This window comes from Columba livia, chromosome 15 (genome assembly GCF_036013475.1).
Source record: "Columba livia isolate bColLiv1 breed racing homer chromosome 15, bColLiv1.pat.W.v2, whole genome shotgun sequence".
Taxonomy (NCBI): domain Eukaryota; kingdom Metazoa; phylum Chordata; class Aves; order Columbiformes; family Columbidae; genus Columba; species Columba livia.
The window spans coordinates 596778-611500 of record NC_088616.1 but is presented as its reverse complement, the minus strand read 5'-3'; the positions used below and the strand labels follow the sequence as shown (position 1 = coordinate 611500).

The following is a 14723-nucleotide window of genomic DNA, read 5'->3' as shown; positions in this document are numbered from 1 at the left end:
AAAATGAGAAATAATAGAACTTTCAATATGGAAGACTGCAATTACAGGATAAAAGCGCATCTCTATGAGTTGCAGTTCAGAAATGGTGGGAAAAGCATTTTGAGGTGATAAAAGTACAAGCAAACTAGACAAGAGCTTGGATGATGCTCTGTTTAACAATCCTGTAATTATGGATGGATGTATCATTACATGATGAAGTACATTAGTAATACATCCCTGTTGGGAATTCTTCTGTCTCTTCTGACCCACAACAGACTATAGTCTTACATGAACGAGCCTTTTGGAAAAGACTCCGAGAAGAAGTACATTAAGTTCCACAACAAGCAGTAACAGAAAATTCCGGCTTACCTAGGTGATATTCAGAGGCTACAGACTCCTTGGAAAACTACAGTATAAAGGGATAGTGTTGTACTTTTGCCATTCTTTTAGAGGACTCCACATGGTTTTTAATTATACTGCTTACATACAGATCAATAAATAAAACTAAATTTTGCATTTTGCAACTTGACTAAGCAATAAAATTACAGAGCGTACAAAGCCAAACTTGTTTTTATAAGTTAAAAACAACCTTACAATATCCATCTTCAGAGTGCATTAACAACTGTCAGGGAGGAATCGCTCATGCGCAGTTCTTGCCAGATGAAACAAATACAGCTCTATTTTAAAAGCATCACTGAACTTGCTCTGTGCCAGCGCCACGGGCACGTCCCGGCGTGTCCCGGCACCACCTGAGCGCTCGCAGCCCCGCAGCAAACAGCCCGGAGCAAAGCAAAGGCCTCGGACCCGTCCTGGGGCTGCGGACACGGTGCTGGTGGGGAGCACCAGAGCCCAGGGGCTGTGCACTGGGGGCCAGTGCTTTGGGACCACAGTGCACACATTGGCTCCTACTCACTAAATCAATTAACACATCAGTATAGGAAACATGTGTCCAGCTCAGATACTAAACAGAAAACAAAATTCTGGTTTTTAGTGGCAGCGTATGTTACTTGTCTACATTTCTGAGCAGATCAGTCTAAAACAACCTTCGTTAAAATAATACTTTAAAATTCACTGCACTCCTATTACAGTATTTACTCTTCCTAGGTAACTAGGACGTTTGTCACATGAAAAAATGGCATAAAATTCCTGTGGTATACATCCTTCTGTTCTTTAATAACAAGATTAACAAGTCAGATCTTTAATTCCTTAGTTTCCTTGTCACTAAAATCTCTAAAAATTAATTTAGCATGTATCCTTGGTAGCCAAGGATAATTGGATTTCCAACCCCAGTCTGATGGTTTCTTGTTTTGAAACTCAGCAATGCTATCCACGTTGTTGTAGAGAATTCTGATCATGTGAATCTGATTTCAGCTGTGCTCATTAGCATGGATTTCTTTTAGTAACATGAGTATTGTTACTCATTATTTTCACACAATCCATAAAATTGCAGTGATGCAGTGTTGATACTCTAATGCTTGTAGAGCGGAGCGTGGGGTACTGGCTTCAGAGGGGTGTGATTCTGGGTTAAAATGTGTCTTTTTCAGAAAATGTGAACATAAAAGCATCTGAATATCAAACGTGCAATGGAATAAAATTAAATTTTCACCTCACTGAGATTTTCTAGATCTAAAATAGGTTAATTTACCAGCATAATGGCCACTGCTGATAGCAATTCAGCTTTACCAGGCAGGCAGCACTGTACAGATACTCAGTGCAGAAGGAAGCCCAGTGTTCGGTTCGACTGCTGGAATTTGGTGATTGCTTTATTGAAGAGACATTTTAATCCACAAGCTCCTCCTGCTGGTGTGTCCACAAAATGACATCAGTGTCACTTGTCCCTTCTGGAGCAAAAATGCCATTCAAAGAAAAAACTGCAAAGGTGTCAAATTAATTCCCCTAAACGGAGGAGGTACGAATTAGTATCAGTCTGCCCTGGTAAGCATGGCTGAGCTAGTAAGGTGATCTCAGGATAATTACATGAACACCAATGTCTGAGAACGGAGGACAAAAATTGCAAGTAATTCTACTAATTTAAATGATGCTACTTCAGAAGGAGATACATCTAATAACTAAATTAGAGATAACTTACCTTAAATGTCTTAGCTACTTTTTATAATGACAATCCAAATTCTAATGGAGGTTTACAGAAACTGTTTCATGCATCCAGCATGAGAAAGGAAACTAGAGCTGAAATTCAATTGATCAGCTCCATGGAAACAGATGTTGTACGGGGAAAAAAAGTTGAGTAGTCATACATTTAAAAGTATGTATCTTCAGCCCCTTTCCATCCTCCCTCCTCCAAAACCTGAAGAGAAAACTTTCCATCTCACTCGACTGTTTCAGCTCCAGCTTTTTACTCTACAATTAAAACATTGACTTTCAAATAACCCCCAGAAATTTTAACTCCTAAAGCTAGGGACAAAAAATGCCCAAACCCCCACAAAATACATGGTAATTGAGTAGGAGAAAAAGATTAATCTCCCATCTCTTCTGTCTCCTGTTACTAGATTTAATGATTTATTAATAGTTCTGGCCTTGAGGTCAAATGATACTTAACGAGTCTCTGGCACTAAACAACCTTTAACACCTTTTTAAACCTGTTGACAGTTCAACAGGTCCGATATTCCATGAACTTTCAGGCAGACATATGGAGACCTTGAAATGATCCTGTCAGTATTTCTGGCAAATGCCCATGAAGATGAACTGGAGACACTTGTTCTGAATCAGTTTTTGCCAATCTGTTTGGGGCGGAGGAGGAAGGAATAAGCAAGTCTACACACAGCGTTTGCAAAGCCTCTCATTTGTCTCATTCAGCAAGAACAGTCTCCAGGCTGGTTTTGGGGGGCTAAGGTAGGGTTGACCTGTGCTTTTACTCAAACTAAAATACAAATTTAAAATATGTAAATCTAAACCAGATAGTAGCTATTGTAGAACAACTCTTCCAGAACAGCCACCCCAAGTCCCCGTGGGAAGCGCTTACTCTTTGAGTAACAATGAGTAACCTGTCTGAGTTACACCTGCTCAGTTTTAATACAAAATTTTTCATCCCATTACCTTCTTAGCCACTGAAGTCTTAACGGGGTTTAATTTTCTAGGCTGAGTCTGGCAGGCAGCCGGACGCTTGACCCTGTTCAGCACTGCAATGGCCAAGTATTAAAGGCTCAAGTTCTCGTCTACATTCTCACCTTGTCCCATTCTGAGGAAAAAAGCAGCCGGCTGAGGCAATCAATTCCTTCTGCCCACCAGGTCACTGTTGAGCTTTAAAGCATTTCTGATCGATCTGCCCAGCGTTTGTTTGGATCCCAATTCAGTTGCATTGATTTTGTCTTGGTGTCAAGTTCTGCCTGAGGTGCATCTATAGAAAATAGCTTAAAATAACTGGTCTTTTAATCAGCTTCTAGTTTATTCATACCTTTCATTTATTGCTCCCTGTCTATCAAAGTGTAAACTGCATTTTGTGCCCTTTTCTTTACATATTAGCATAAGGAACTGTGGTGTTGTCTTAGCTGATGTTGTGAACGTTTACATGAAGAAATTTATTTCCCATCTCATTCTTTACTTTTGAGGATAAAATTAGAGAGAAAAGGTTTTTATCAAAATCGTGTAACATGTCTGCACTTGGAAATTCTTTCACACCAGCCAGAGATCAGAGAAAAGGGGAGGGGAGGGGAGGGGAGGGAAGGGCAGGGCAGGGCAGGGCAGGGCAGGGCAGGGCAGGGCAGGGCAGGGCAGGGCAGGGCAGGGAAGGGAAGGGAAGGGAAGGGAAGGGAAGGGAAGGGAAGGGAAGGGAAGGGAAGGGAAGGGAAGGGAAGGGAAGGGAAGGGAAGGGAAGCAATAAGCCCATCTATGGAGCCCATCCTGAGCAAAGCTCAGGATCAGGTATTTCATATATATATATATATATGTATAAATCTCATATGGAAATGAATCTCCAGAAACACTCATGATTCTAGTTTTGCTTAATTGTATTAATTAATTGTATTAAAAACACCTAAACTTGGCGACTCTGTTTTGCCAGTTTCTTGTGTTACTAATATTTTTTTTTTTGGTCATGATAATAAATCTAATTCCTGGTTATAACCGCAATATTCAATGTGGTAACTGGATGCGGGCAGGAAGCCTCCTCAAAAAGGCGGTATTAAACAATGTACTGTATTAAGAGATCCGTATTAGACAATGAGAACTAATTCTGACTTGCCCATACAACATATCTCAGCATCTTCTCCTGCCAATTAAAATCAGCTAAAACACATGCTTAGTGGCATTATTAACTAAGACTGACTTCATCAAATAATTTTATATACACTCTGGTAACTCCTAGCCTGCAGTGATCTGGGTAAAATCCTTGTTTCCAGTTGCTGAAGTGTGAAAATAATTGGAGGCACATTCCTGCCATCACTCCCAATTTTGTAGAAATAAAATATGATTATTAATGAGAAACAGTGATCTCCATCTATTAATTCAAATGGCTGAGTAGAGCTGTTTAAATAGTCAGCTATTAACAGAAGAGACAGAAAGATCTGGGTGGGATAATCCCCCTGTAGTACCCTTGGACACCGCCAGTCCTGAAGGCATTATTACAGCAAAGCTGCCAGGTTAACAACTGGATAATCACTTCCTATCGAGATTAGATCTGAACTGACCAAATGAAAAGCATTAACTCTAATATTTTAGCCAACTGTTTGATTAATTTGATTAATTCTGCTTCCACATACACACTTCTACAGCACAGCACAGGGTTCAGAACGACTTATTCAGTCTCTCCTTGCAGTGAAATAATTACAAACACATAAACATGCTTCCATTTGTTATCATTTGAATGATCCTAACTTGAACATTCGCGTGCTACAAATCTGTTTCCATACCAGCATGTCCATAAGTATCATCTACATTGATACTTGATTTTTTCTGTAAACCATGACACTGTACGTAATTCTGATTATCAGATCCTTCTTTTCTTCCACCAACTTTACTTTCAAGTTGGCATAACAAGATGGTTACTGTACAGTAACTGTTTAATATCCAATCGTTATATCCTGTAAAATGAATAATACCTATGATTATTTTGGATTAAATACACTCTCATTCAGGAAATGCTCAGAACTTTCTAAAACGACCTTTCATTAATTTATGTCTGAGTCTCATTCCTTGGCTTTCCAATGCAACGTGACATCTACACCCTGGAACACCTTCTGTTTTTTGTGGTGCCCCAGCCAGAATAACACAATGCACCACCTGGTGCTGGGGCTGGCGATCCCTGTCCAACTAACCAGACAGCCAGAAACCCCTGAACACACCTGTCAGAGAAAGTTCACCCCAATACACTGTTTATTTACAATTGATATAATTTCAGTGATTAGTTGAAGGACAGTAAGTTTGGCTATTGGATCCATTTCCATCCCAAAACTGCCAAGGTTCTGCTCTGTTGCGGGCTGGCTGACTTTGTGTAAGCAGAACAACCTACCGAAAGGTGATTTAATGAACAAATGGTTCAGAAGCAGAACATGTTCCGAGGATGCTGATACAGTAACAAAACACAGGATTTGCTTTCAGAAGAACAGTGTTCAGTCAATACCTGGATTTATGTTTTCCTGCTAGTACTGTCATTATCATCTTTAAGGAAAGCAGAGATAGATCTAGGATGCCTTTTTCTTGAAAATATTGAGGTAACTAAAACCAGAAGATGTGCACCAGGATTCACAATGTATCATATATGTGAAAATAAAAGCAGTAAAGCTCCGGTTTGCAAGCAGCGATTCCCGTGTGACAGGGACGGGCCAGGAGCTGCCTCCTCCAGCCTCACCGCCTGTTTGACGCAAGAATGACACGGAATGGAGACGACTTCTATTACCAAATCAGCTTTTGAACAGCCCGCAACTGATGTGATTTGCATTGGAAGCAACAACAGAGTTTGCAGACTGTGTTCTCAGACACCAGCATGTGAGAAGCCAGTGAAAGGAGGTTTGTATTGACACTCATGAGCTACCCACCTCTAGTTTACACACAACAAAAAGCTCAAAAAGTCAACCACCTTCCATGCCAAGCAGTGGAAAAAAAAGGATTCACCATCTCCTCTGATTTGCCTAATTTTGCCAGTATCACAGAGAAAAATCTGAAAGCTGAAAGCATTTCTTCCTGCCAGCTCATCCCTATCATTTACCTGATAGTGAGCTCACTAGCATACTTAGAGAAATTTCAACTGGAACTCGCTGTGCACTCCTGCCTTACTTCACCACGGCTCCCTTGTAACCTTCAGCCCGGGTAACTCGGCCTCACGGGCGCCGCAGCCGTTTCATCTCCTGCTCTGGCGATCGGCACCTCGGTCCCGTTTGCCCGGGGAGCAAAGCGCCGTCTGTGTGTCTGTCCCCAGCGGTGCCCGCCCGGCACAGCCGCTGCTCCCTGCCCAGGGCTCCATCCCCTCCTGCTCCCGCCGCTCTCTGCTTCCAGGTCAGCCCCACAAGGACATTTCCACCCAAGCAGCAGCACTGACACTTTCCAACACCGTTCCAATAGTGTCCATGGAATAATGCAATTTGGCTGGCATTGCTTGGAGCTTTGCAAGTGCCCATCATAAAGAACAACCTGCACAAGCAATTACCAGTGTTATTTTTAAGAACAACCCCCTTCTTTTAAAATTACCATAAAAGCAAATGGAATTATAAAGAAGAGTTGTGATCAAAACATGTTGTTTTGATCTTCCAAGCTAGTGCTTGAGTTTTAATTGCTCCATCAAGTTAAGAGGTATCAGCTGCTTCTCTCAAGTATCTTCATTTCTCATGAAGATTACAGCACCGTATTAACATACGCAACGAGGCAGGAGAGAGCTGACGCGACCGTGCTCAGGGACAGATCCGGGTTTGAACGGATGTCATGTTACCAATAATGGCTATAAACGTGAAAAATGGACAAACTTAACTGCTCCTAGAATCCTACAGAATCATAACTCACTGCTGGAAAACATGTTAGCAGTCATAAAAGTGAAGAACAGTGCTTTACAGCAATCACTCCTTCTGCTTTTTGTTTTTATTTTTTAAGTATGAAGGGCACCTTCCTGCACTCCAACCATTAGCCTGATACTAACAGTGATCCATGACCTAAACACTCACAAATACAGGTCTTACTCTCGACCTTTGGGAGCTTTTAGATTGTTCTTAATTTTAGCCTATGTTTTTTAGTTTCCCTAAGCTTAAAAAAAAACCAGCAAACAAACAGACAGAGTTGGATAGCACATAGAAAATAATGTACCTGCACCTGCAAACACCATCGCAGTGAGCCGAGGCTTGGCAGAGTGGAGTTAAACCCGCGCTCTCTAAATAAACAAAAGTAATCAAGCTGGGGAAATATGTAAATAAAGTACGGAACTGAATACTGTCAACAGAATAACAAGGGAAACGCTGACTTTGTTCTTGGTAGCGAAGCTGAGGACTAATGTTTACATCCAACCCAGCACCGACAGGGAAGCCAACCAAGGAGGGGGTGACATTGACTGCGGGAGCCCCCAGGGCCGCGCCAGAGCTGACGGGCTGGGCACGAGCTACACAAGCATCAGGCCGCCAGCAGAAAGAAACACGGTAATTGGCAAAAGAATCCCATTTTCTGTTTAGTCAGACATGAATTATTTTCATTGTAAGAAAATAACCAAGCAATGATAAATATAGCCTCATCCTTTCTTCAATTAGGACTCGAAATCATGCTAACAGGAAGAGAGATGGAACTCCAGGGGGAGTTAAGTGTTCAGCACCTGGCTGGCCATGAGCTCCTGAAGTTTGGGGTCAGTTCTCCAGGTATCATCAGAATCAGAATCTTTAAAAAGTATAATATATCATCTCAGTCCCTCTGAAATACAGATGCAACTATGTCAATGAGTTCAAAATAAAAATAAATAAAATTTGCAACAAGCTTGCTCCTTGCCGGAATATTCGGGAACTCTGGCGAGGCCGGCGGCGAGCGGCGGGAGGTGCTGGTGCCGCGGCCCCGCGCTGGGATCACGCCCGGCACTCGGGAGCTGCCACACTGGTTCCGCTCCTGGGCCCGGCTCAGCCTCACCCGCCCGGGAACTGCGGGGCCACAACAAAGGCACTTTCCACTTCTACCCACAGACCCCTTAGGACGTTCCTCCTCTCTTGAGTGTTGTGGCTTTTGGCCACATGAAGATTTTGGTGCCAGCCTTGAGAACAGGACATTTTATGTCCTTAAATGACTTCTGAACTAAACAGTAACTAAAAAAGGTGCTGCAGTATCACTTCCCCTGCTTTAGGAACAAATCAATGGAGCATCTGTATGGAGAGGTCAGTATTCCACATGAACGTATACAGCGCCAGAAGGCAATCCGATGATGCAGAGTTTTATCTTTGTTAGGGCAGGCAGCAGGAGAGAAGTCTCAGAAGACACGACGTCCAGCGGGTGCCGGCAGCTCCTCCTGCGCTGCCGCAGCGCCGGGACCCTGCGCCCTGCAGCTCCGGATGCGATCCACGGCAGCCTGACTGCAGGGACAACGCTCTGCAGTCAGACACGGCGCGTTTTCACCCTTATGCATAGAGCTTAGGAAAAGCCGGGCAATGCATTTTGTCGGAGTCTTCAGGATTTAGATGCATTTCACTCAGCTGTAGCACTAACAGTAAAAATATGATAAAATATTCAGTCTGCCTGGCAATGCAAACCAGCCCCATCTTACTTCCCCTTGGCCATCCCTCACTATTCTCAACAGCCAGCGCTTTGGGATTTATCCCTTTAACGCACAGGAGTCTTCTGCTGAAAGATTTTTAAAGGAGCCGGACATTCAGAGCTGTTCTGTATATTTATTATGATTTAGCCAGAAACTGCATTAAGACTAACAAATGAACTCTCTTATAAAGAATCAATTTATGAGTTCTTAAAGGTTAGAATAAAATTTCAGAAAACAGCTTTCAGAATTAAAATAGTGATGGAATAGCAAGAAACAGGCTCTTTGGCTCATTTTGCAGTTGTGAAATTAAGCAGTTTTATGCAAACTGTTTACAAGGCACAGATTTCTAACATTTGCTACAGGGAAGAGCAATCTCTGCAGACCCACATATCAGTGGTTCTTCTTAGTACATATCACGTATTTTGCTAAACTCTTAAGTGTAATTGTGTTACACTTAATCTAAAAATAAACCTTCACGCTGCAGTAGGTATAATCAAACTGCAGGGGCCTGTGTAATTTACAGGTGAAGACTGAATTAAAACGGCTCTCTCCTGCTCTGGCAGGCAGTGACACCAGCCATCCCCGCACCAATCCTGCCGGCCGCCGCTGTCTGAAACGCGGCTGTTGCAGCGCGGTAAACCGACGGAGATCTGCACCAGGGAACCTGCGGCTCTCCTGACACCACCCCGGGCGAGAGCAGCCTCGCGTTCCGCTGCACCCACAGCCGCGCCGTAAATCCACGAAGAACTCGGGCTGCTGTCAGGGTCGGCCGCTGCCACACGCGTGGGGACGGCGGCTGTGCCAGCGCCACCGAGCCGCTTATTTCTGCACAGACTTCAACAGTTTAGGCCATTTTGCGCTTCTGAACTGACATCTGGCCTCATTTGTACCTACAGAGAATGTACTTGGAGACCTCTGGAGCGCTCTAAAGAATATTCCTAAAGCACTAGCAACAGTCAGTTTCTTTACTCATTTGTTAATGACGTGAAGTGGTACTGCAGGGAAGGATGTGTGCATGCCATTAATTTTTGTTATTAATAGATGAGTGCCCATAATTACACCAAGTTTTTCTAGAATCCTTCAGTTAACTGTTCACGGATTCTGCTGTCACAACAGAAGTGCCCAATATACTGAAACGACACCACAAAAATAGCATCTGAAATACAACAGGACTGAATGGGCTATGTTTATAGCTGGCAGATGAACAAAACCAAGGAACAAAAAGCTTCTGTAGGATGTTTTGAGCTTCAGTGATGGCCTGTAGCTAATTCACGCTGTTTTCACATGGGAAACTGATGGTTGCGGAAATATTTTTCAATACAAGTTCAAATGAGGAAAAGAAATAACCCACCTCCTTTTGAAAAACTGAGCAGTTTGGCATAAACAAACTTGTTATGGTCTGGATTAAAGCCAAGTACACGCACGAGCACAAAGCCACCTCCCTTATGAAGATGATTTGCTTCATGTATTTGAATGGATGGCTCCATTTATCTATTACTGCCAGTGCCGCGCAGAAAGGACTATGAATAAGCACTGGAAGACTGCAATATAAGATGTATAAACAGATTTTTCTAACCACGTTTTCATGAGCATTCCTTACTGTTTCATACGCTAAGAGAAAGAAATAAAGCTGCTATATCCATCTCTTGGCAAAGCCTCTTTCGCTACTGTGGAAAAGTAATTAAACTTAATCTTTGGGTTTATTCTCAATGAAATAAGCGTTACAGAATATTTTTTCTTGCAATACTCCAAATCTAACCATTACATGAAGAGAAAAAGTTTAAAGTCGTGTTGCTTCATTAGCAAATTACTTTTTTTAAAACCCGCCAGTAATTATGTAAAATTTACACATAGGAGCATATTTACACACTGATTTGAAGAACAATGTATTTTCAATACTTGTTCTCCTCGTCTCTTTTTTTCCTCCCTATCAGATTCCTTAATGGCAACGGGACCGAGGCGCAGACATGTCGGGGCATCTGCGGGGGGAGCTCAGCCCGCACTCCCCACAGCGCATCACACAAACACACCGCGCCAAAACTGCTGCCAGACGCCGTCCTGCGCCAGAAACGTTTGCAAATGTCACAGATAAGCCACCAATGTGAAAAGGGCCCTTCCCTCCACCTCCAGTGATCAGCTCTGCACAGGGGCCTGGCCAGGGGCGACACAACGGCCCGGGAGCTCGTGCCCCCAGCCCCGGCTCCTAGAGCGCGACCCCGCGCGGTCCTGCTCGGCGGCAGAGCTGCCTTGGACAGCAAGTGTTCACGCACTGCTCCGCCGTTTCTGCCCGTCTTCCACATTGTAGGAAGCCTTGGAATAAAAGTGATGTTTCAGATGGTCTGCGTTGCTGGCAAACATCTTAATCAAGCTGCCCTTGTAACAGAATTCAAGCTGGAAATGGCAAGTCACAGACTTTCTCTTGGACACACACTCTCAATTTAAGCCACTGTTGTTTGTCCCTGGAGTTATCTGTTACAGACTGTGTCTATCCGTTTCACAACTCTGTATAATATTTCTCTAACTAGAGATATGAACTTCTCATGGATCTCCAGACCAAGTTTTGTCCAGGTGATGTCCCCCAGGCCAGGCTACTGTAGTTTTAAGTGACATATTCTACCATGCAGCCTGGCTGAAGTAAGAAGCCCTGACGTTCCTCTGATCACATCAAAGAAAGCGAGGATAACCTCACCCTTTGATAGACTAGCACGGCTTCAAAAACCCCTCGACATGCCACAGTTGCACAATATGCAACTTCCAAATTTATTAGAAATACAATTTAAATATATTACAAAGAGATTTTTTTTCCATTTCTATTCGTTCAGTGAGCATATATTTAAATAAATACATCCCCATGCAGTTGGACATTTCAAATCCTGACTAAAAAAATCCAAAAAAAGAACCATTAAAAGTTATTTGGGCTATGAGACCTTGTCCATAAAGACAGTGCAGTCTGTCTCCTCAAAGCCCTCGTGCTCCACCGCCTGGTATCTGCTTTGGGCTGTCTGGAGAATGTAACTTGGAAAACTTTCCTCCTGGAACTGTCCTGGGCTGTTCCAGCTCTGCTGCTCCCAAAGCCGCGCGGAGGCCTCGGGGCGCTCGGGCCGTGTCTGCACAGCGCAGGGACAGCCGGTGCAACCGGGATCACGGGCGGGAACGACGGATCCCAGCGCTCTCGTGCCCACCCGCACCGCACAGATCGCTCTGACCGACCCCATGGCAGCTCAAAAACATGTTCAGATGAATCGTTTCCAGAACGCTTGCCCGTGGTGCATTTGTGTTCTGTAAGAGACCTGCAGATGGTTCCCTTCCCCTACCTGTAGTTCTCCTGAACTGGCTGTTACACAACCTCAGCTACAGCCGCTGACATTTGACTGTCCATCTCAATAAAGCGAAACTTAACAAGCAATTACAGATCAGCTAGTTTAAGTGCAGATGAGGAATAAATACTGCAAACTGCTTTGCAGGACTTAGTAGGCCAAAACTTAAGCTTTGAAAACCCAATTTCATTACAGGGAATTTGTGTAGATTTGGGCAAGCGTGATCTTGTTTAACTTGTATTAACTTGTATTCCTTAACAGTATTATTGCCACGGCAAACAAGGGTAATTAATTCAGGTTTGTAATTGCCATGAAGTCTGATATCAGACTGTACTGCCCAGGAGGTAAATTAGTGGGCAGGAAAATGGCTCAAGAAGGGCAAATCTTGTGAAAAGATCATTATTCAGATATGTCAGAGGTATCTGTGGGCTGTAGATGTGACACATGAAGCAATGAGGCTCCTGAAACAGTCTTGAACAGCAATGCCACAAATTGCTCTTATCATCCACACTTACCATTATGTATTCATCCTAGTAACTATCACTGTGATAGAGACAATGTAGTGTATCTCACCTGCTGAACACTTTTTAAAATTACACTGAGAAAAAAATCATCTTCATATCAAATAAAAACATTCACTTCCATTTTTTGGCCAGTCTGGTGCACACTGATGACTTGGATGCTAAAGAAAAAACGTATTAGAATAATATTCTGTATGTTTGTGGGCCTTTTATATTGAAAACTCTGTTTCCATTGTAGAACATTATATTAATAGGTAGGACTTTGACTGAAAAGGGACAGAAACACACATCTTGGGGAGTCTGAGGCGTGAGAGCTCCCGCACGCCGGGAGGCTGACACCATCAGGCAGGAGGGACAACAGCATCTCGGCGCGCTGCAGCGACGGGCTGGGGCTGCTCTGGAAGGTCAGCTCTGCTACGGACCCGGAGCACAACCAGGAACGGTGTCCAGGCTTCTCACTTACCAGAGAATTTAGGGAAACGCTTGGAAAATAAACCCCTTTTTCATTAAATTAGGTATATTATTGGAGCAATTCCTTTAAAAGAAACCTACTCGAGTATTCGTGCCAGAAACCGGTTTTCAATGTAAAAAGAAATAACTGGAAATTGCAAACAAGAGTTATTAGACTGAGCTTCCTTTATAAATCATGTCTACTTGTTTATTAACAGAAAAAAACCCCTGAAGCTTCTTTGATAATTCCTGTTATTTGAAGGAAGGGAAGGACGAAAGGAAATGCCCTGTAAGATCTCTTACCCAGTCACGTAGAAACACATTCCCTGTGCTTACAAGTTGTTGTGGATCCTGCAGAGATGTCAGTCTCCTTCAAATGTAAAAACGTGCCATGTCCTCGCTCGGCCGCAGCCCAGGAGGCCCATGGAAAGCTCCCTTAGCACGCTGCTTTGCGCTGGACCATCTTCACAGCTACACTGTGCAACTCTTGATTATCACTTGGGATGAGAACCAAAACATGTCAGTGTAGGACCCCGCCGCAGAGCTCACGGCTCAGCACTCCGACCGTCATTCCAGAGAGAGGCGAGCCCTGAGCTGCCCCCACCCTGGCTGAGCTGAGCCCGAGCCCAGAGCAGCAAAGCCAGGACTAACAGAGCCGGAGCAGACACGGCAGCGCTGGGCCAGGGCTCCGATCCCTCGTTCTGCCATCGAGTTCGCTCCTCGGGCCGAGAGAAACAGCACAGCAGCCCCGTACACGGCTGTATTTGAAACAGTATTAGAATTGCCACTCAGATGGAATTTGGTAAGGATGCACATATGCCCCACACATGCACATTTTGTGATTTTATGTATCAGCTTAGAGTATATTGATACCAATAAACAGAAACAACAGAGTTTTAGAACAATACAAGGAAAATGTTTCTTACTGAGGAAATACAGGTTCTAAGGTTCAGGATAAGTAGTGTATATATACTGCTGCACGAAAAAACATCAACATATAAATTACCTTAGAATCTACTGAATGCTTACATGAGCAAAACTTGATTTTAAAGTATCACAGTATCACAGTATGTTTGGGATTGGAAGGGCCCTGGAAAGCTCATCCAGTGCAATCCCCCCATGGAGCAGGAACACCCAGATGAGGTTACACAGGAAGGTGTCCAGGCGGGTTGGAATGTCTGCACAGAAGGAGACTCCACAACCCCCCTGGGCAGCCTGGGCCAGGCTCTGACACCCTCACTGGGAACAAGTTTCTTCTCAAATTTAAGCGGAACCTCCTGTGTTCCAGTTTGCACCCATTGCCCCTTGTCCTGTCATTGTTTGCCACCGAGAAGAGCCTGGCTCCATCCTCATGGCACTATGCGGATGACTAAGTTACAGAAGACGGAAGACATTTACTTACCATTTTCTAAGTTTCTACTACTAACAAAAAGAAAAAAAAGTGGAATTTTACATCTAGAAATCCTAAATTATGCTGAAAGATTTCTCAGATGCCTAAAATATGCACGGCAGCATTTTGGAAATCTTAATTTTTAGTTAGATACAAAAGTATCTTCTTCATTGGAGGCAGACAAAAGTTAAATAAAAAGAACTTGAAACAGTCTGTAAAAGTTCAGTTCAACAGCTCGGCTTCTAGTCGCCCGTTCCTGGGACGCGATGATCTCACTGACCCTCGGCTCAGCCTCGGCATTCAGGAGATGCTTCACAGCACTGGAAAAGAGTTCAAACTGGAGGGATGACCGCGAAATGTGAGTCAAGCCACACCGGCTGCAACTGGTGAACATCACCTGG

The 14723-nt window shown here is 43.6% G+C and overlaps 1 protein-coding gene across 4 annotated transcripts in view; it reads right to left on the bottom strand.

Annotated features, from left to right (window-relative positions):
* The window catches only part of SNX29 (sorting nexin 29), a 128736-nt gene that overhangs the window by 1590 nt on the left and 112423 nt on the right, over window positions 1-14723 (bottom strand). Inside the window, exon 21 of one of the 4 annotated variants that reach the window (XM_065030391.1) lies at window positions 349-385. The exons of 1 other annotated variant lie outside the window; for it this stretch is intronic. In XM_065030391.1, the coding sequence (XP_064886463.1) occupies window positions 367-385 (19 nt within the window). In that variant the 3' untranslated portion in view covers window positions 349-366. Of the gene's footprint in view, window positions 1-348; window positions 386-3737; window positions 14643-14700; window positions 14720-14723 lie in introns of those variants that run through there. 2 more of the 4 variants (XM_065030385.1, XM_065030392.1) reach the window with 2 other exon arrangements.